The sequence below is a fragment of the Apodemus sylvaticus genome, chromosome 9, assembly GCF_947179515.1.
Source record: "Apodemus sylvaticus chromosome 9, mApoSyl1.1, whole genome shotgun sequence".
Lineage (NCBI taxonomy): Eukaryota > Metazoa > Chordata > Mammalia > Rodentia > Muridae > Apodemus > Apodemus sylvaticus.
Window position 1 is genome coordinate 27,462,345 of NC_067480.1, and position 22,968 is coordinate 27,485,312.

The window sequence follows — 22,968 nt, forward strand, 5'->3', positions numbered from 1 at the left end:
GTGCCGCCACGCACCGCGGGGTCCGCGATCGTGTACCCGGCTGGTACACGCGGGGCCTTGCGCATGGCCACCTGATGGGGGGACGAAACCGCAGCAGCCGGTCGCAGCGGCCTCGTGGGGGGCGCGTACGGACCCCGCACTGGCGCGACGCGCCCGCACACGCTCCAGTATGCACATGATCACTTACACGCACGTGCGCCCAGACACGCGAGCTGCCTACAACTCCCAGGGCAGAAGGAAGGAAACGGTTGGACAGAAAGGGGAGGAAATGAAATAGAGGCTCGTTAGGGCGCCACGGCTAGACACCGGAACCTCAGAGATGCGGGAGGCGGGGGTGGGGGGCCTTTGAAGAAGCGATTTTTAGTAGTTCCCCCCTCCCCTCACAATTTTAGAGATGCCGGCTCTGGGCCTCCCACAGCCGGACGTGCCCAGTTCCCGCCTCCGGGCTAGAGTTTCCCTCTCGTGCCGACCGCTGCCCAGCCTAGTCTGGTCTTGTAAATTTGGCTGCAGATCTGGAGAGGCGGTGCCCCGACTCCCCCCCCCCCCAACCCTGTAGAAAAGAAAAGTGTTGGTGCAAGATGGACCCGTTGACTCTCAAACCTTTTCCAATTTGGATTTTTTTTTTAATGGAACTGAGCTCGCTGGTGGGAGGTGTCAGAGAGTTGCCTCGGTTCATCTATGTCCTCTTGTTTATTTGTGCTGCTGCCTCTGCATATTATGGGGTGGGGGCGCCGGGCGGGGTGGGGGGTGAAGGAAGAAAGGGTCACATAACAGCACGTGGCTATGGTGGCCTAGAGCCTGCTTCTGGGAGCAGAGGAGAAACCCAAGTTTTGCCTCCGCGAAGCTGCTCTTGTGTGTGTGTGTGTGTGTAGTGTGTAGTGTGTGGGTGGAGGATGGGGTGGCTCCTGGGAGGCAGAGGACGTAGAAGCAGGAACTCAGGGCTTCAAAACATTTAATTAAAAAACTGGGTAGTGGCACGTTATCTCAGACCTTGGGATGCAGGGAGATCAAGTAATTCAAAGTCAGCCCTCCTTACAAAGCCGGAGCCAAGTCTCCAAAAAACAAAAAACAAACCCAAACCCTCCAAACTAATCAAATAACAAAGAAGAGACAGTTGTTCTGTGGTCAGACTCCACTCCCGGGAAGACCGTCTTGGTTAGGTCATGCATGGTTCAGTACCACAAAAACACGCAGGTGCACCCGACCTCACTGGATCCAAGCGAGTCGGTATTTACTTGTGATCTATGAGACTGACCTTGGAGTCACGTGACCCAACGGTCTCTCTCTCTCTCTCTCTCTCTCTCTCTCTCTCTCTCTCTCTCTGTCTCTCTCTCTCTCGTCTCTGTCTCTCTCCTCTCTCTGTCTCTCTCTCCTGTGTCATCTAATATTGTCCAGTCTCAAATTATTCTTCAGTAAAATGGGTCCAAGGTTTATGGTACTGAAAGCGGGTGTCAGTCTTCCTTTGGCCCTGCTTTACCTCTCATTGGGATAGGGACCAATTCTCACTTCCGTGGCTCCTCCTTGATCACTTCTCAAAGTCCTAGGGGCCTCCTCCATTCCGGTTTCTTGGGTGCAAGGGCGGGGGTGTGTACAGGTCTGGCGTGGAGTTGCGGTTAGTGCGGCCAGGAGAAGGGAAGGCTGGGGGAGCAGCGCCCTCTGCTGGACAGTTATAGTAGGGTTTACTCAGTCCCTGAAGACAGGCCCAGGCTAACCTGCATGAATGCTGGAGGGCTTCAGGCCCAGCCGGGCTCCATTGACCACCGTCCCTGGTGTCTTGGTTTCCTCTCGAGTGGACCGAAAGAGTGCTGGCTCCCCAGAGCAGCGTCTCCTCAGCCATGCAATTCAGGCTGTTCCAACTTCAACAAAATCAGCGAACTTGCTGTTTATAATGGACTTTTACAGTTACAGTTTACAAAGATTGCTGCCTCTGGGCGGGACGGCAATAAGACCGGGAGTCATTTTGCCTTGCTCCGGAGGGGTTTGGATTCTACCGCCTTCATCCAGCTGTGTAACCAAGGCAACGTTCAAAACACTGAATAACCAGTAGGACAGGCATCAGCCAATCAGAACAGAGCCTGCCGGTAATGGACAGGGAAGCCTAAATCCTCTGTGTACCTGTTCAAAGTTCTGGACTAGCGTCAGCCTTATTGATTCTGACTTCTCCAGTCTACTGTATGGTTTTTAAGATGGTAACAGTATCACCTTCTAGGGCTTTTGAACCTTAAATTAAGGCATGTAATGGCTTGCCGTGGTGTCAGACACACCTAAAGCACCCAGTAGGGTTTAGCCTGAGTGATTATACCTCCTTTCTGTGAGTGGTGAGTCACTTCGGAGTCACTGATTGCCACTCTCAAGGGAGATTTGCCAGCTGATTCCACTGTGTGCACTCAGGGCCCAACCCGTCTCCCCCAGCCCTGCTTCACACCACCGCTATGATTGAGCCTTTCCTCCCGATTCTGCTCCTGACCCTCTCCTGCGTGGCTGTCCCTGCACCACCTCACCAGCTAGCTAGCCACCTCCCATAGCCCGTCTCTCCCAGCCTAGAAAGCTCAGCGCTATCTGGATTCTTGTATCCCTTTGGTTCTAAAAACAGCAGTCCCCCTGCTCTGCTTGCCTGGATACAATAGTTTCCCATCTGCCCGTGGCTTCTGGCCATCTGCCCATCCTCAGCGCTTACACGGTATTCATCTCAACAGCACAGCCCGCTTCTCTCCACCTTGGAGGGAAGCCTTCAGTGCTTCCTGCTGGCAGTCCCGGTGGTCCGCACAATCATCACAGTTAACTTTTCCTAGTAGCTTCTCACGACGACGACTCTGTAATAGCCCTCCACTAAGTGAATGCTATCTCAATGATTCATCCCAAGATCCTTTCTCCGGTACCTCTGTCATTGTCCCCACTTTGTAGAGGACACAACCGGGAAGCTTCAAGAGCTAAATAACTTGATCAGAGTCCCTTGGCTAGTAGGAGGCAAAGTCAGTCTCTCGAAAGACTCACCTGTAATTCAGCTCTAGCGGACAGTCCCTGGTAGAGCCTTCTGGGGTTTCTTACAACCTCTAAGTCCCATTTTCACTGGATCCAAGGACTCTGTTTCAGCCCTCTGGTCTTCTGTCTGCCTCTTGTCTTCCTGCATCCTTGTCTTAGCTTGGGACAATCAAAATCTTGCTCTAGCCTAGCTCAAGGGCTGCTTGCCTTTCTCCCCTTATTCCTACACCCCAATGGACGGTGGCTGTTTTCTCTGGAGCCTTTGAGCAATTCTCTCCTCTAGACCCCCGATGCTGCTTGGAGACAGGGTGTGTGTAGTCTTGGCTGGCCTGGGACTCAGAGATCTTCTTGCCCCTTTCTCCTGAGTATTAAAGGCCTGTGCCGCCGTGTCTCGGCTTGTACCTTGCTTTTGAGGCAGTCTCTCTTGTTTTTGCTCCTGCACTTTTGGATGTGAGCTTTCCACTGAGATACTGTACCATCTCCCATCTCCCAGTAGGAGTCCTGGAATTACAGATTCAAGCCACTGTATCTAGTTTTTTCTATAGGTTACCAAATGACTTTTACCAGCTGAAACATCTCCCTTGTTCCTCCTCCCTTTTTTTTTGTTTTTGTTTTTCGAGACAGGGTTTCTCTGTATAGCCCTGGCTGTCCTGGAACTCACTCTGTAGACCAGGCTGTCCTCAAACTCAGAAATCCACCTGCCTCTGCCTCCCAAGTGCTGGGATTAAAGGCGTGCGCCACCACCGCCCGGCTACCCCCTCCCTTTTTATGTGTGTTGGTGTTTGGCCTGCATGTCTATGTCTGTGTACCATATGGGTGGGTGCCTGACTCCCACAGAGGCCAGAAGAGGGCATCAGATCCCGTGAAACAAATGGAGTTTCGGACAGTTGAGAATCATCACGTGTGCTATGAATGGAAACCGGGTCCTCTGGAGAAGCAGCCTTAAGTGCTGACCCATCTCTCTACTTTTTTTGTTTTTGAGGTAGATGTCTGAAGTTGGTTGTAGAATTTGCTATGTAGACCAGGCTGGCCTCAAGCTCACAGAGACCCACCTGCCTCTTCCCTGGCCCTCAATCTCTCCCCCCACCCGAGTACTTTAATCTCAGAACTGGGATTAAAGGCCACCAAGCCACCATGCCCTGCCCACTCCTGGCTTTTTCTTTCTTTTATTTTTCTTCCTGGTGTAGGAGATCAGGTGGATTTAATGGCCCCACAGAATACCACAGAGCTGTATTTTCATCAAGCAAGCATGAGAAATTCTTGGGGATCTTCTAAGTGGTAGGACTCTGACCCAGTGATCTGGTGGAGGCCGGGAGTCTATTCCGTTCAGTCTCCTAGGCAGCGTTGACGGCTGCTGGGAGGATCACACTTTGAGACACAGACGGCTCTGGGCTTGCAGAAGCATAAATGTCAGCTGATGGATCTGTTGGCGGTGAGTCAGCACAAGCGTATGCAGAGATGAAACAAACCTGAGGACAGGACTGTATAGGGTCCAGCCCGAAGCAGCAGAGGTTCGGACCAATGGTCACGCAACCCTGCACTACTAGAAGTGCTTCTGGGTGTGCTCTCGTGCCAAACAGTATGGGTGTGTGTGATCTATCCAGGCTTTTGGCCTCAGCCATTGCTGTTTTAAGTAAAATCATCTCAGGGGCTGAGGACGTGGCTCATCTGCTGAGAGCATTTGTCCAGCCTGTGAGAAGCCCTAGGTTCCATTCCAACAACTGCTTAAAGTGTGTCTCCTAGTGCTCAGCTGTGACCCAGCACTCAGGAGGTAGAGGCAGGAGGATCAAGAAGTTGAAGGTCAACCTTGGCTACACAGTGATTTTTTTGAGCCTGAGCTATGGGAAACACTGTCTCAAAACAACACACCCCTTCTGTTTCACGTTTGCCCCGTGGAGAGCTATCACATAGCTCTCAACTTCCCTCAGAATTTTGTCCCCATCTCCTTCAGAAGGATGACGCCATTCTTCTAGTCTTTTCATCATCTGGCCCTGCCTCTGTTGTCATTATTATATTATTATTATTATTATTATTATTTTGGTTTTTTGGTTTAGTTTTTCAAGACAGCGTTTCTCTGTGTGGTCCTGGCTATCCTGGAACTCACTCTGTAGACCAGGCTGGCCTCGAACTCAGAAATCCGCCTGCCTCTGCCTCCCAAGTGCTGGGATTACAGGCGTGCGCCACCACGCCCAATAGCCATGACCCAGTAGTCTCTGTAGTCATTCCGGTTGACTTTTGTTTTAAATAGTACTCTTGGGTTCCCGGTTACTGCCTTATAATTCGGGTTGCTTTGGACACGCCCCTCTGCGATACTGAGCTCCTCCTGGAGGCCAGACAGTTTTGTGTCCTACTGTGCTTTACTATCCCCACCTAGAACAGTTAGCACTCAGCACACAGTCGGCCTGTTCAGAGACTGTGACAGGACAGGTACCCGGAAGTGTCTAGGTCGGTGTCAGGCTTCAGGCAGGTCAGCCCTAAATAGGAGGAGAACAGCTGACCGGAAGCATCCTCTCGTTAGGGCGAGTTTCTGGGGTTGGACTTCCTGGAAGGCAGGAGAAGGTATCAGGGACAGGCAATAGGACAGACTGGACTGTGATTCAGGGTATGGGACGCATCAGTCAATGCCACGATGTGCCCCAGAGACATCACGGACCTTTCTCATAGTCCTGAATTGAGAGACTGGACATTTCTACACCCATGAACAGCAGTCATGAAGGCACACCCGGGCAAGGCAAGGCATTTTCTGTAGTTACGGCTATCTCCAGAGGGAGCAGAAAGCCTGGGCATCTGTCTGTGGCCAGCAGCTCTAGGGGGTAAGTCCTTCTTCAGTCTTGCAGAGGATTGAGATAGCAAAGAGTACTTACTGCCTATGGAGCGGGACGAGCCCCACCCCTACCCCCACCCCGGGGTGTGTGCAGACCCCAGGGAAGAGTCAGAGAGAGAGAGAGAGAGAGGACCATGGCCTTGGGAAGCTACAAGCACAGGAACCGAACGTGTAGCCAAGGATGATCCTGAGCTTCTGGTCCTTCTGCTTTATCTCCCAAGGGATGGTGACATTAGCATGTGTCACCACCATGCCCGCTTTTATGCAGTGCTCTAGGCCAGCACTCTATTGCCTGAGCCTAAGTCCTCATCCTCTCTCTCTCTCTCTCTCTCTCTGGATTTTTGGATTTGTTTTTTTCGAGACAGGGTTTCTCTGTGTAGCCCTGGCTGTCCTGGAACTCACTCTGTAGACCAGGCTGGCCTCGAACTCAGAAATCCGCCTGCCTCTGCCTCCCAGAGTGCTGGGATTACAGGCGTGCCCCACCACCGCCCGGCTCCTCATCCTCTTTTATTTTTGCAGTCTGTTTGCTGGGCTCAAATGATTCTCTCATCTTAGCCTCATGAGATGGGACTACAAATGTGCACTATTACACCTTACCTAAAATTCTTTTTTTTTTCTAGGTTTCTCTATGTATCCCTAGCCATCCTGGAACTCATTTTGTAGATCAGGCTGGCCTCAAACTCAGAGATCCTTCTGCCTCTGCCTCTGGAGTGCTGGGATTAAAGGCACACTCACCACCACTTCCCAGTTCGCCTAAAATTCTTAATCTGTTTGAACAAGGAACCTTGGATTTTTCTTTTGCATAAATTACATATCCTGTTCTCTAGTTCTCGACACTGAGTCAGGGCTGATTTCTGAGAGACTGTCAGGGAGACACTGGAAAGGCAGGACAAAGGCCCAGGTAGGCCTCAAGTTGTGTAACTCGGGAGTAACAATGCCCTTGTGTGTGAAGCCAGCATCATGGTGAGGCTCCACCTAGAAGGAAGAAGAAAACCCAGTCTAACTGTTCCAGCGCAGATCAGACTGTGGAGTCTGCCCTGGAAAGCCAGCCCAGAGGCCGTTCAGTGAACGCAGACAGCCACCTCCTGCACTCAGAGCCTCTTGGGTCTATGTCATACAGCAGCTACTGGCTGTTGACAAGAAGCCAAGATGCCCAAGTTTACAGAGACCAGAAGGTCACCTCCTGGACCAGGCAGAACAGCAGACTAGTCTGGAAGTCAGAGCTAGGCCTATGAGGCTGAGGGTGTGGATGTGGGGATGGGGGGTGTTTGTTCTCGGAAGACAGATGGTGAGGGACCTGCATCAAAAGGTTGTCTGTGGTAGGGAGGAGCCTCGGAGAGACTTGGATTGCTGTGTAACCTAAACCAGAGACAGTAGTCACAGGCACCCTCAATCTTTGTCTGGCTTTAAGGCTCAAATTTAGGTCATTGCTTTATTTTTGCATACCTGTTTTCCTGCTCCTGTCAGACTCCTCACTTCCTCTCCTGACTGATGCTATCTGCCTCAGTTTATCTCCTAGGTGGCACACTTGTGATTCACCCGCAGTGGCCAGAACTGGCTTTATCTTGTACACGGTGAATCTTTTCTGTCCCAGGGCTCATCGTTTTACTTTCACACGAAGGTTTCAAAGCTCTGTAGCTCATCTGCTCACTCAGGCAGCGCCCGGCAGCCGAATACCAGAAACTGACAGAGTTCTGATTCTGCTAGCAGAGGGCAGAAACCGCCTTCTGGGAACGTCCATGCTGGGCACCTACTGAGTACCACCGATCCTGGGTCCTGGCCAAGGTGGACGTGTGGACTGGGCTGCCACAAACAGAAGCCTCTTTCTTCCAGGCTTTACGCAGGAGAGCGTTTATAAACGGGACAAAGCCAGGCGGCCCAGGGGCCTCCCGGGCAGTGGGAGAAAAGCAGGGTGCAGAGAGCCAAGGCGGGGCGCTCCACGGGGGCGCAGACCTGCCCCGCCCGGCCTCGCAGCCTGAAAGGGCCTCTGTGTCGAGGCCTCCGCCCGCCCGCGTCCCAGAGAGCGCTTCCTCAGCCGCGCCAGACCCCGGAGGCTCCGCCGCCCCTCTAGGGACAGACACAAATAGTTCCCGGCGCAGCTGTCCGGCCAGTTGCCTGGGGAACGAAACTCAATGGACTGACGTCATCGGGCCGTCGCGTAGCAACTGGAACGGACTCTCCTTCCCCCGCCCCGGTGTTGAGGTCACGGTTGTCAAGGAGACGGCGGGGCGGGGCCTGGGCGGGGCGGCTGGGCCTCTGGTATCCTGGCTCCAACCTGGGAGCCTCGCAACTTTGCTGGGTTGGGGAAACGATGCCCACTGGCCTGCAGCAGCCCAGACAGCCTTGCCCTCGGCTGGCCCGGCTGCAGAAAGCTCTTTGTGACCCGATGCGCCCGGCACGCAGATATTTTTCTCGCAGACAGAGCTTTTGTTGTTCTCACCCCATCTTGCTGCCGAGTTTCTGTTCTAGCCTTGTTTCTTCACCAGGCCCCAGTCCCGGCTCCCGTTCTACTAGTTCTACTAAAGGGAGACAGCACAGCATGTTTTTCTTCTCCCTGGTCACCCAGGAAATGCGGGTGATTGCCACCAGCCTCCGGGGAGGAGACACAGGGCCCTGCTCCCTGCGTTTATCCAAGTCTTGTTTTCTCCTTCACCCCTGAGCCCGACTTAAGTGTTTGTGCAGGCAGCCTCCACCTCCACAGCAGCCAGGCCAGGGGCTCCAGGGTTAGGCAAGCGGAGGAGCAGGACTTTGTACTTACAATGCCCCTCTGGGTGTCTCTTCTACATGATGGCAGAATACAAAACCCTGAAACAGATGTCCAGGTGTGGAGAGATCCCGAACCTCTGGGCACCAGCCTTCCGGTTACTCTCCCAGGCTGGGGCACTCCTGTTTCTAGTTAGTCTTGTTCAAGTTCGGTTGTGTACGCGTGTAGGGAGATATTTTTCCTCACCCATAGCTGCAGTTTGAAAGTATTAATACAAGAGGTTGGTAGATAACCTGCTTCCTCATGGGTTGACATAAAATTCAGAGGCAAAGTTAGTTTATGGAGTTGGGCAGAACACTGAGGAAGAACCAAAGCACACTGTCAGAGGGAAAGCCACGGGACTCACAAACTTGTGTGGCGTGGCTGGCATGCTCTAGAGTCCATGTGTGGGCTGTGCCTGGCCTCGGGCCGACATCTGGTCCCGTGTATGGCCCTGGCCCTGCTTGTGGGAAAGGTGATTTTTGTCTGCTGAGGATCATTTCATGAGGAGGTACAAAGGGCAGGATGCCACCTGTATGCAGTGGGGGACATAAACATGGATATATATATATCTATATATCTATATATATATATAATAGCTTGCAGGAAAAGCAGAATATGGTGGGGAGAGCTCTGACCCATGAGAAGGGTGGTGACACCAGGTGTTGACACTGTCCATTCCTTGCTCAACACAGCTCACCAATCCTGTTTTTGCCCAAAGTACATCATAAGGCACCAAAGTCATGGCTACTGAAGAAATTCCTGATAAATACACAGCACAGGGAACCCCCAGAAGGAAGATGATTGACTTTGTGGTTTTCTATTGTTGTTTTGTGTGTTCTCTGAGACAAGAGCTCCCTAGAGCCCAGGCTGGTCTAGAGTTTGCTCCGTAGACCAAGCTAGCCCTGAACGCTCTGCCTCTGCCACCGGAGTCCCAGCATTTGCCACTGTTAGTGTTTCAGTCTGTTTTCTGTTTTGCCGCAGGAGATCTGTAGAGAACAGACGTCTGTTTAGCTCACGGTTCTGAAGTCCACAAGCGCGGGGTCATAGTGTGACAGCAGCCTGCTTCACCATGGTGTGAGGGCTGAGCTTGGGGACAGGGTTGCTAGCCCAGGTTCCCTTTCCCTTCTTACAAAGACAGACAGACAGACAGACAGACATAAGGCTGGCGGTGGTGTCATGCGCCTTGAATTCCAACTCACAGGAGGCAGAGCCAGGCAGATCTCTGCGAGTTCGAGGCCAGCCTGGTATACATAGCAGTTCCAGGTCAGCCAGGGCTTTATGGAGAGACCTTGTCAATAAACAGATAAATGACAATAAGACCATCATGACTCCTTTGAATCCCAGTGACATCTCCAAAGTCTCAACTCCAAATCCCTTTATTTTTGGAGACCAAGTTTCTGGTAAATTGTAATTTAATGTGTTGGATTTTTGATGTTTCAGTTTTGTGCATGCCTGTGTTTCTTAAAATTAAAGATTTAAATTACTAGCCAGGTGGTGGCTTTAATCCCAGCACTCAGGAGGCAAGAGGCAGGCAGAGCTCTGAGTTCAAGGTCAGCCAGCTCTACAGAGCAAGTTCTAGGACAACTAGGGTTACACAGAGAAATCCTGTCTCAAAAACAAACAAAAACAAACCCCAAAACAAAACAAAAACATTAAATTAGCTGTGTGTGTGTGCATATGTGTGCATGTGCGTGTGCATGTGTGTGTGTGCATGTGTGCACACATGTGTGGTGTGTATGTTTGGGTGTGTGTGCATGTGTGCACATGGTGTGTGTGTGCATATGTACGCGTGTGTGTGTGTGTGTGTGTGTGTGTGTGTGTGTGTGTGTGAGCACGCATGCCCACTGTGGTGCAGACCTTCAGGTTTGGCAGCGAGGCCCTTTAGCCACTGAATATTCATTTGTCCTTGTTTTTTAGGCAGGGTCTCTCTCCTGTGGCTGGGATTCAACTCTTGATCTTGCTTCTATATCCTGAGTATTAAGATTGCAGATAGATGGCTGGATGCTTGTTTTTGTAGTATACTGTTTTGAAAAATATACATGTCTTTCGACATTTAATAATACAACTTATCAGGCTGGAGAGATAGTTGGCTCAGTGGTTAAGAGCACTGACAGCTCTTCCAGAGGGTGTGAATTCAATTCCCAGCAACTACATGGTGGCTCACAACCAACTGTAATGGGATCTGATGCCCTCTTCTGGTATATCTGAAGACAGCTACAGTGTACTCACATAAAACAAATAAAATCTTAAACAAAGTACATTTTATATATTATTGGCATGCATGTGTGTGTGTGTGCGTGCGCCTGTGCATGTATGTGTGTGTTTCATTGCTGGTACTTGCTTGTCACGTATGTGGAGGTCAGAAGACATTTGAGTGTATTCTCTTCTGTCTTATTAAGGCAGGGTCTCTTGTTGCTGTCAGGCTGTGTACTCCAGGTGAGCTGGCCTTTGAGCAGCTGATTCTTCCTGTCCTCCACAGGAGAGCTAGAATTACAGACACACGCCACTGCCTGTGGCTATCTTGTGTGGAAACTGGAGATGCAGCTCAGGCACTCACTGTATTAAGCCAGCACCTTTATCCACAGAGCCGACGTATAGTCCCTGATTGGATGTTTTTGAGGCAGGCTTTCCTGGAGCCCATGGTGGCCTGAACATGCAGTGTTATAGCCAAGGAGAGCTGTGAGATTCTGTTCCCTCTGTCTTCCCCTCCTGAGTGTAGGGGACTCCCAGGGTGCGCTATCAATTATTAATCAGAGAATCTCAGTGAGGTTAAAAGGAGATTTGCTTTAGTTAGGGTTCCTATTTTCAAGATGAGACACCTTGACCAAAAGCAAGTTAGTTATTAAAGAAAGTCAGAGCCAAACTCGAGTAAAGCAGGAACCTTTACTTGGGCAGGAACACACAGAGGCTAGGCTGCTGCTTACTGGCTCAATTCCCATGGCTGTTCAGTCTGTTTTCCTATAGAACCCAGGACCACCAACCCAGCGGAGACCCCACCCACAATGCACTGGGCCCTCACCAATAATCACTAATTAAGAAAACGCTCTACAGGCCTGCCTGTAACTGATTTTATGGAGATATTTTCTCAATTGAATTTCCTTCCTCACAGATGACTCTAGACTGTCTTGTCATAAAACTAGCCAGTACAATTGAAGAAAATTAAATCAGGAGGGATGAAAACCCTGTCCTAAGAGCAGGACTTTACAGTTTGGTTTTAGGCCTGAATTCATCCTGGGTCTTCCACCAAATCCCACACCCTGGTCTGGCTGGCCTGTTTGAAAGACTCTGGCCTAGAGCAGTCTGTGTCTCTGAGCACCAAGCACCTTAGCTATTTGGCTTCCATGATTCCTACTGGAGAGTCTATGACCCTTTGTCTCTAATACAAGATTAAAATGTGTGTGTGTGTGTGTGTGTGTGTGTGTGTGTGTGTGTCACACGTGTATCTGGTGGCTAAAGAGACCAGAAAAGGACTGGAGATACAGATGGTTTTTAAGCTATGATGTGAGTGCTGGGAATTGAACCCTGAATTGAATCCGTGGGAAGAGAAGTCTTAACTGCTGAGCCATCTCTGCAGGCCTCCCTGTGTCTTCTTAAGACTAGGTGCTTCCTAGAGAATTGCAGCCTGTACCAGTTAACTGGGTGTCTTAGGGTTTCATTGCTGTGAAGATACACCATGACCAAGGCAACTTTTAAAAGAGACATTTAATCTGGCCTGGCTTACATCGGGGCTAGCTTGTTCAGTCCGCTGTTATCATGGTGGGAAACTGGCAGTACTCAGGCAGGTATAGCACTGGAGGAGCTGAGAGTTCAACATCTTGTTCCGAAGGCAAACAGAAGACTAGCTTCCTGGCACCTGGGGGAAAGGTCTCAGAGCCCACCCCCCAAAGTGACACACAGCCTCCAACAAGGTCACATTACTTCAACAAGGTCACACCTCCTAATAGTGCCACTTCCCGGGCCAAATACAGTCAAACCACCACAATGGGCTATCTCAGGCTATATCCAACCCCTGCTTCTCTTTTAAGTGTGGAAGATTGGATTTGGATTCTGCTGGTGTGGAGCAGTTCTGCCATTTTCCCAGCAGAGGGCGCATTCTGCATTCTTCAGAACTCCAGAAGCTCGAGTGTGGCATGCCTGAGAAACAGGGCTACCCCTTGAGAAGGAGAGATGAGGCCTTTCAGTTCAATCATTAAAGGTCTATTTTAAAAGCCTTGTTTATTTTAGATTATTTCTGTGCTTTTGTGTGGATTCAGACACGTGTGCTACACTCCTAGCCCAAACTTTCAAATTTTTCTTTTGACTTGCCAAGCCAGGGTTTCTTTGTGTAGCCCTGACTGTCCTGGAACTGGACCTGTAGACCAGGCTAGCCTCAAACTCAGAGATCCACCTGCCTCTGCCCTCTCTAGTGCTGGGATTAAAGTCCTGTGCTACTCAGCCTATTTCTTTCCCTCCTCTTCCCTCCTCCTCTCCCTTTTCTCCCCTCCCTCTCCCCCTCCGTCCTCCTCCTCCTTCCCCTCCTCCTCCTCTTTCTCGTCCTCCTCTTTGTGTGTGTGTGCAGGCACATGTGCAGATGTAGAGACCAGAGGTGAATGAACTTCATGTCATTCCTCAGGACCTGATCACTTGATTTTTCAATGTATAATTTTAATTTTGTACTCATTGGTAGTTTGCTGCTTGTGTGTGCATGTGAAGGTGTCAAAATACCTGGAACTGGAGTCACACTTGGTGTGAGCTGCCGTGTGGGTGCTGGGAATTCAACCCAGATCCTCTGGAAGAGCAGCCAGTGCTCTTGACCACTGAGCCATCTCTCCAGCCCGTACTTACTTTTTATTTATTTTCTTTTGACAAAGTCTCCTATGTAGCTCTGGCTGGAAATTCACTGTGTAGACCAGGTTGACCTCAAACTCATAGAGAGATGCCTGTCTCTGCCTTTTGGGCACTGGGATTAAAGGCACGTACCACCACAACCTGCCCATTTTGGTTTTAAGACAGGTCTCTCCATGGCCTGGGGCTGGGATCCTTTTGCCTCCGTCCAGTGCTGGATTACAAGCATTCACAACCACAACTCAGCTTTTTTACATGGGAGTCCAAACTCAGGTCCTCAAACTTATGAGCCCTATTCTTTTCTGTAACCGGGCTGGATTTATTTCTATAAATTTTTGATTTGTTTATTATTTAGTGTGTGTGTTTTTATGAGGCAATTTGTGAGGGTTGCTTTTCTCCTTCTACTGGGAATTCTACACATTAAACTCAGGTTGCCCTACTCACTGAGCCATTGCTAGCCCTTGGGTAAAGTTCTTCTGTCTCCACCTTCCAGGCTTTGGAGTTACAGAAACATACAAGTGCCGGGCATGGTGGTACATACCTTTAATCCCAGCACTTGGGAGGCAGAGATAGGTGGATATCTGTAAATTCAAGGCCAGCCTGGTATAGCAAATTCCAGGTCAACACAAGGCGACATAGTGAGACCCTGTCTCAAACAACAAAGAAACAACATCAACAAAGAACCCACAAAATGACCACAAAACCAAGAAGAAATGTAGAGGCCTTGCCCTGGAGAAGCCAGGAGAGTTAAACACACAGTTTTTATCTTCCTGGAATGATGTAGTTTTATAACCCGGTGATCCTTTGCTTTTTGATGGGACAGGCTCTGCCTGTATCTCCCAGAATTTATTTTTACTTATCCCAGTAAAATCTCCATCGCATCTAGACCACAAGCCATTCTTAGGAGTGATGTCACTTGTGTTTCACAACAGCCTAAGTGACAGCTGTGTTATCTTAGGGCCAGGCCGGTCCTGATACCCACAGGCATTACGTATAGCTCAGATTTAGACTCTAAATCTTGGGCACCGCACTGATTCTTGTGAAAGGAGCCAGATGGACTTTGTAAAGAATTTCAATGTAAACATCTCTTAAACGGTTGTGCACTCGGGGCGGGGGTAATGCTTATCTGAATAACTATTTCCAAAAGTGTGCTCTGCTTAAATATGCCGGAAGTAAAACAATCTGGCTATTCTCTAGAACTCCTGGTCCAGCACTGGTTACAATAAAGTCGGGCTGAGCTGAGTTTCAGTCTTACCTTATTCTGATCCCTGATCGCCTTTTCCCAGTCTGCTGTAAAGCCTGCAGGGGAATCACTACAAAGAAACACACTAACATATGTGGCAAGATACTTTTTTAAAAAAATTAATTTGGTAGCCGGGCGTGGTGGCGCACGCCTGTAATCCCAGCACTTGGGAGGCAGAGGCAGGTGGATTTCTGTGTTCGAGACCAGCCTGGTCTACAGAGTGAATTCCAGGACAGCCAGGACTACACAGAGAAACCCTGTCTCAAAAAACAAACAAAAAAATTGGTGTATGTGCATGTGTGTTTGTGTGTTTGTATGTGTATGTGTGTTTATGTGTGTATGTGTGTTTGTGTGTGTGTATTTGTGTGTGTGCATTGTCCTCACATATGCCAACATACTCCTGCATCTGACTTAAACATCTTTTCAGGTATTTATTTTATCTGTATGAGAGTTTTGCCTGCATGTTTGTATGTTCATCAGATGTTGGATCCCCTGAATGGTGGCGAGGCACCACAAGGATCCTGGGAGCTGAACTCTGGATGAGTTCTGGATCAAACTCAGGTTGTCTGTCAGGCTCCTGTGGCTAGGACTGTTACCTGCTGAGCCATGGAAAGGTTTTGTTGTTGTTGTTTTAGGTTTTTTGTTTTGTTTTGTTTTTTTGTTTTTTGGGGTTTTTTTTTGTTGTTTTTTCTTTTTTTGTTTTTCGAGACAGGGTTTCCCTGTGTAGTCCTGGCTGTCCTGGAACTCACTCTGTAGACCAGGCTAACCTCAAACTCAGAAATCCACCTGCCTCTGCCTCCCAAGTACTGGGATTACAGGCATGCGCCACCACTGCCTGGCTATGTTTTGTTTTTGAGATAGGGTTTTTCTACATAGCCCTGGCTCTCCTGGAACTCACTGTGTAGACCAGGCTAGCCTTGAAGTCAGAGTTCCACCTGCCTTTGCCTTCTGAAAGCTAGGATCAAAGCATGTGCCACTATGCCTTGCCTAAGATTTTTTCCCTCCAAAATCTCACTGACTGGCTCAGAACTCATAAAGATCTGTGGGCGTCTACATCCCAAGGAGGGACATTAAACACAAGTGCCGCTGTGGCAGGTCTGACATATGCATACATATCCTATACATGCATACATCTGGCTTAAGTTTTTCCCATCATTTGAATTCCTGAGATGCACACAGTAGGCTTGGTGAGGTGGTTCAGTAGTTAAGCCAGATATGGTGATGAAAACAGGTAAAGTATACATTGTAGGCCAGCACAGGCTACACAGTGAGAATATGCCCCCAATCTGAAAGCAGACAGAAAAGAATTAAAAATGGGAGCATGGTGGTTGTCTCCATGAGGCAGCGTTTCTCTCACAAGACGCTGGGTAAAGCAGCTCCCTACAGGACCCGCTCTATGTGAATGCTCACAGCAGCTGGGGGAACTAGTCCTTCACTGATGCAGGTGGCACACACTAGGTCTGTCCTGCGAGCTTTTGGCCTGGCTAAAATGACATTTTTAGTCTCTCTCTCTCTCTCTCTCTCTCTCTCTCTCTGTGTGTGTGTGTGTGTGTGTGTGTGTGTGTGTGTGTCTGTCTCTGTCTATGTCTCTGTCTCTGTCTCTGTCTCTGTCTCTCTCTCTCTCCCTTTCCCTCTCCCCTCTCTCTCTCTCCGAGGGCAAACTGTGTGTAACTCTAGCTGCCTGAAACTTTCTATGTAGACCAGGCTAGCCTTTGCTTGCCTCTGCCTCCCTAGTACTTGGGACTAAAGGCATGGGCCACTGAATTTGGCCTATTGTTTTTGTTTTTAACTTTTTAAAAATTTTATGTGCATGAATGTTTTACTTGCGCGTATGTAGAATGCCCGGTACGTGCAAAGGTCAGAAGGAAGTGCTGGATCCCTTAGTAACTGGAGTTACAGATGATTGTAGCCGCCATGTGGGCGCTGGGGGGCAAACCCTGCAAGAGCTGCCGAGTGCTCCTAACTGATGAGGCATCTCTCCAGGTCCTGTTTTGTTTTGTGAGGCAGGATTTCAAGGAGCCCAGGTTGGCTTCTAACTCACTATGTAGCCAAGGATGACTTTGAGCTTCTGATCCTCCTGCCTCTATCCCCTAAGTGATTGACAGAACACATTCAGTAGTCTATCCCAGCCGGGCGGTGGTGGTGCACACCTGTAATCCCAGCACTCTGGGAGACAGAGGCAGGCGGATTTCTGAGTTCGAGGCCAGCCTGGTCTACAGAGTGAGTTCCAGGGCAGCCAGGGCTATACAGAGAAACCCTGTCTCAAAAAAACCAAAGGAAAAAAAAAGAGAAGAAGAAGAAGAAGAAGAAGAAGAAGAAGAAGAAGAAGAAGAAGAAGAAGAAGAAGAAGAAGAAGAAGAAGAAGAAGAAGAAGAAGAAGAAGAAGAAGGTCTATCCCAGCAAATACCATCTAGTGTCACAGGTTACCTTTAGTATCAGGTTTTGGTAGGGATCTATTTTGTCCCACCCCGAGTCTCGACTCCTGAGAGTGCCCTGCAAACAGCCACCTCTTAGCTTTCCTACAATTTATTCAGGTTGGTTCTCCTTCGGAGTGATGTGGTTTGGATGCCTCCAAGTCAAGTGCCCACAATGGGCAGGATCACTTGCCCTGTTGCCTTGTGTCTTATGAGCTGCTCCTTCCCCTCCTCTTGCTTTATTTTAGCTTCTGCCCTCTCACACTTGGCCACATTATCTTGGCGGGGATTGGGGGGATGCTTCTCTATGCTGGATGTCCACCCCCCTCCCCAAGTGTGCAGTCACTTTTTCTTCTAGATGTGCCAGCATTAGATGCCTGGAACTCTATTTTGGGGAAGCTTGCTAGGTGGGATTCCTAATGCAGTGGAGAGGAGAAAGAGCAGGCCAGAGGTCTGTAGCCGGCTGGTCCTCAGGACAGGACAGACTAAGCCGGTCAGTAGGGGATACAGGGGGAGGGCTGGGACCCCCAAACCAATGGAGTGTGACTGCCACAGTCTCTGAGGAAGCAGAGACTTGGCCTTGCAGGTGCCAGTGAGTTCCAGTCTTCTTAGCTTGTCCCTGTCCTGAGCATGAGCTATGTCCTGGCTGACTCGCTGTGACCTCCAAATGTCCTTTTAGACACTGACAGTGATCGGGGTAATCTAGGGGCTGGAGAGATGGCTCAGCAGTTAAGAACACTGGCTGTTCTTCCAAAGGACGCAGGTTCAATTCCCAGCACCCATCTGACAGCTCTCAACTGTCTAATTCCAGTTCCAGGAGATCTGACAACCTCACACAGACATACATGCAGGCCAAATGACAAGGTACATAAGATAAACATAAATAATTAAAAATAATAAAAACAAAAGGGACAATCTAGGATGCCACTTCTAGTGTCAAGGACTTACAGGGGAGCCACAGGACCCAGATGTCATGCACTCCAATGCTCCTGGGAGAAGACAAGTCATGGAGACCTTTCCCAGCCGTAATTAACCCTTTGGATTCCACTGCCCTACATCTAATTGTTTGGCTCCAGCTACCAGGACTTGGACTGATCCCCCACCCCTACCCCCCCAGCTTTCCCCCACCCCTACACCTCCATCCCACCCCCACCCCCCACCTCTCAATCCAACTGGTCTGTGATATTCCCTTCTACCTTTGCCTTATCTCTCTCTCTCTCTCTCTCTCTCTCTCTCTCTCTTTTTTTTTTTTTGGTTTTTTGGATTTGGTTTTTTCAAGACAGAGTTTCACTGTGTAGCCCTGGCTGTCCTGGAACTCACTCGGTAGACCAGGCTGGCCTCGAAATCCGGCTGCCTCTGCCTCCCAGAGTGCCGGGATTAAAGGCATACGCCACCACCGCCCGACTGCCTTATTTCTTTTTACTGCTGGCTCTGAGTTTCTGGGTCTGGACTATTTCTCTGTGGAGAAGCCCCACAGTCGTCCTGTTCCCCCAACCCCACCCCATCCCGCAAGCCACTGTCCCCCGGCTTCTGCTGCTGGTCCTTTGCCGTTTTAAGAGCAAAGGCCCAACTCATATGATTGCTAGTCCATGACTGTCCTCTTCCTTCTCACGCCTGAGCAGAGTGCAATCATGGTATCCAGCTCCCCGGGACCAGCCCTGTCCTGAGTCACCGTGGTTGGTGGCTAACTATTCTATAGATTCAACTGTGTGCCTTGGGCAATTCATGAGTCACGGCAACCCAGTGCAGGTGAAGAAACTGAGTCACAGGAAAGTGCTGGAAAAACCACAACTAGTGGACAGGAGAGCCAGCATTCAAGGTAGTCCGGACCCAAAGGCCAGGCCCCTTGTTACCCTGCTGAATGTGGGTCCAGCTGTGCTGCGGAAGGTCCCTGATCCTCGGCCAGTCCAGAGGACAGAGGGTTTATTTTTTTTAAAGATTTATTTATTATTATATGTAAGTACATTGTAGCTGTTTTCAAACACACCAGAAGAGGGCGTCAGATCTCTTTACGGATGTATGTTTGTGAGCCACCTTGTGGTTGCTGGGATTTGAACTCAGGACCTTCGGAGGAGCAGTCAATGCCATCTCTCCAGCTCCCATGGGTTCTGCTTTAGGTTCCTGCCCCCAGGTTCCTACTTTGAGTTCCCGCCCTGGCTTCCCTTCTGAAGGACTCTGAGCTGATTCAAGCTGGTTTTGGTCAAGGTGTTTTAGCAGGGCAATAAAAACCTGAACCTGAGACATCATCCTTGTAGCATCAATGAGTGTCAGAGCCTGGCTCTGTTTAAACTACTGAAAGTGAGGAGGTGGGGCTGGGAGTGGGGGGGTGGGGGGTGGGGGGCTTGTTACCTGGCAGTTTTGCCAGCTACCTGACACTTTCCACCTGCCTTCCTTCCCACCCCAGCCACCTGTCTCACTCCCTCAACCTTTGTTCTCACCACTCCCTTTGAGGAGACCATCTCTCACTCTTAGATGCAGTTCTTCTGGGAGCCCCCACCCCCCACCCCCACCCCAAATCCCCTGCCCCTGACCCCTTCCTGGTAACTCTCCATAGTCCGGATCCCTTGTTTTCCTGACACAGGGACAATTCAGCTGCACCTTCTGTAGGCTGCAGCTTCTCAGCATAAAAGGCACACACACACACACAGGTGGTCCTGTGTGGGGTTTAGACGCCTAGCTAAACAACCGTCTGTAAGACAGGAGTGGTACTTGGTGCCTCTAGAGACCAGTTTGGGGGGTCCTTCCCAGATAAAAGCCGGGTGAACCGTCATGGGCAGAGGCAGATTAACTGCTTGGACCCTGAAAACAATGAGGAGCTTAGAGAAGCAAAAATCCTGACTTCTATGCAGACTCTAACTTTAAAAATGTGAGTGTCTGGAAGCGGAGAGATGGCTCACCAGTTATGAGCACTATTCATTCTGCCCCTCTGAGCAGAGGACCCAGATTCAATTCCCAGCACCCACATGGTGACTCAAAACCCTTTGCGATTTCAGCTTGGGAGGCGATGAATCTAATACCCTGTTCTGGCCTCCATGGACACTACATGACTGTGCTTATACATATCCAAAATACTTGTATGTGTAAAATAAACATTTTTTTAAGGAAAAAAGTTTTTAAAAATATGTGCATCAAAAAACTCTAAAAGCCAAACCAATCAGTGGGCAGGGTCCCTCCCCAGGGCCCTATCTGGAGACATATAGGAAAGTTAAAACAGATGGGTGGGTGGTCCCTGGCTGGGCTGAAGGTGGAAGTCTGGCTCTGAAGGCAGGATTGAGCTGGGGCTTTACCCAAGGTGTAGTACCAGGTCTTGCCAGAGGGTGAGGCCTTGGATATATTTTCAGTTCTTGCTCTTGTACATACTTTCCAAGATGCAAATGGTGGAGACCAGACTAAGATGTCACAGAGATAATGTGGACCATGGATGGGCAGTTCTGGCCAGTTTGAAATCTAAAGGCCTTACTACACCCACAGTATCCTCCCAGCCCTTTATTCTGAGAGATGGTTTGGTCACCCTCTCTGAAGCCCTGTCCCATGGTGTACTGCATAAAAAGCCATTGTGTCCCCATGTCTTCTGGCGTTGGGATGTTTATATTTGTATGTGGTGTAAAGTTCCTTTCTCTACTCTAAGTTGAGGAAAGGAGGCCAGGGAGTGGGGCCAGGACAAGAGAAGACTTCAAAAGTCTGATTCTGCTGGGCAGTGGTGGCACACGCCTTTAGTCCCAGCACTTGGGAAGCAAAGACAGGTGGATTTCTGAGTTCAAGGCCAGCCTGGTCTACAGAATGAATTCCAGGACAGCCAGAGATATACAGAGAAATCCTGTCATGGAAAAACAACAACAACAACAACAACAACAAGTCTGATTCTAAGCCTTAAAAGGATTACACAGGACCTAAGTGTGTGGATCCCTCCTGTGAGGTCTGAGGTAGTACTCTCTACCCCCAAACCCTCTCCTGCCTACCAGAACCTCAACAGGTAGCTTAGGCATGGGGCTGAGGAATAGGCAGATACATTTCCTCAGTTTACCTGTGGGCCCCTTCAGTCCTTTTACCCTGTTGTCCCACTGCATGGATAAGGGCAGAGCTTAGAAAATAAACGCTTGTGGTTATTTACTAAAAGGCAGTTACCTAGTGCAGGGTTGGGGAAGGAGTAGGGGGCTTGCTGGTCTAGTCACCATTGGGGCCAGTGCGGGCCCAGCGTGAGGTGAAGTGATGGGCCAGGTAGCGCATAGCTGAACGGATGCTTTCCATAGTACGCCTCTCCACAGACTCCAGCAGGTGTGTGACAGAGCGCAGGGCTGAGCCAGTTCCAGACATCACCCCAGAGGAGAAAGCTGACCTGGCACTGCGCAAGAGGCTGGCGACAGTGCGCAGGCGGGGACCCTCGTCTTGTAGCCTGTCGGCCGGAGAACTGCAGCCTGAGGCCAGAATGCCCACAGCCACACCCATGCGCGTGGCCGTGTCTGACCACACCAGGATGTCTGTGAGGGAGCTGATGGAGCTCTCTCCACAACCCAGCAGGCTGGTCATGGAGCGCATGTAGTCATTCTCCACCTCAGGCCTATACAGATTGGGGTCCAGAAGGTTCCTGCCCAGGGCTACCTGACGGGAATATGGAGACGGGGGTGGACAGTCTCCTGGGGAGTTTGAGACAGGTGGGGCCTGTGGATTCCCTGAGTCAGCAGCTAAATCTTCACTGGTGGGCCCCGGGGGCCTAGCTTTGCTCTCAGAGTTCAAAGTGTTGCCCCCTCCAGCTTCCTGATGAGCAGCCTTGGTGGTAGTCGAGGGTTCTGGGTCAGGATCACTGGTATCTGAAGGGGGCGGGTCAGTAGCGCCCTCAGAAGGCTGTACATCTTCAGGTAGGACAGATGGGACATCGGCATTTGGGGCTATCTCTGGCTGCCCTTCTGGACCAACTGGCTTTCCTGGTGTCTTTTCCTGGGTCTGGGAGTCACTTGGGGAAACCGTGCGACTCCGACTCGTACGGTTGTTCTCAGCTAACCTGTCCCACACTGGGTTCTGGAAACCCACAAACACTTGCAGGATACCTGGGTCTTGGGGCAGTAGAGATGTGATCTCTTCAGAATTGTCCTGACTCTGACTTGGAGTATCTGGGCTCTCATCTTTGACCCCGGAAGTTGCTGTAGCCATGGAGATGTCTGGCTCGACCTCTTGCCCTATGGAGGAGTCTGTCTGCGCCGAGGCCTGATCTTTTTCCTGTCCCACAGAAGTGGGAATCTGCATAGATGCCTGGTCTTCATCCTGTCCCATCAAGGTGGCAGTCTGCATGGAGGCCTGGTCTTTACCCTGTTCAATGATGGTGGTAATCTGCACGGACACCTGGTCTACATCTTTCTCCGGGATGGTGGCCCTCGGCTTGGAGGCCAGGTCTTCATCCTGTTTCAGGAAGGTATCAATGTGAACGAAGGCCTGCTCCTCATCGTGCTCTGTGGCAATGGTTTCTGCCACAGAGGCCTCATCTACATCCTGTTCAGAGAGTGCTATGGCGATGTCTCCTGGTGGGTCGTCATCAGGCAGGGAGTCTGGTTCTTCGGATTCTCCGGGTACATCTGCAGAGTTTTCATCAGCTTTGTTGTCCGAGGAGGCCTGGGGAAGATCATGTGCAGAACTGCTGCTGGCTTCAGGGTCTTCTAAGGGCTCAGTGGTCATCTATGCCCCCTGCTACTTATGGTGGTTGGGAAGGAGTGGCTTGGCCCTCCTGGGCTCAGTTGTGCAGTGCTGAGGTCACAGGAGGTTGTGGGCAGCTGATGATGTCACAGGTACTTGTAGAGCAAGGGCCCTGAATGTCCTGAGTCTGCCGAGTGGCTGTTCTGGCGAGCTGGATACAGGTGATGTTTCGTAGTCAGGCCTGTAGGTACACAGGAAATGAAGGATACCTATCTCAGTTTAAGATGGAGATATTTAGGCAGGTGCAGAT

At 50.2% G+C, this 22,968-nt stretch overlaps 1 protein-coding gene across 1 annotated transcript; it reads right to left on the reverse strand.

Annotated features, from left to right (window-relative positions):
* Window positions 1-21,197: 21,197 nt before the first annotated feature.
* Tex44 (testis expressed 44) lies at window positions 21,198-22,700 on the reverse strand. The gene has a single exon (XM_052192059.1). The coding sequence runs from the start codon at window positions 22,698-22,700 to the stop codon at window positions 21,198-21,200; it is 1,503 nt and encodes a 500-aa protein (XP_052048019.1).
* Window positions 22,701-22,968: the final 268 nt, after the last annotated feature.

Bases quoted from the DNA above. Each gene is read 5' to 3' on its own strand.
- Tex44 (XM_052192059.1), bottom strand. From the start codon at position 22,700: ATGACCACTGAGCCCTTAGAAGACCCTGAAGCCAGCAGCAGTTCTGCA.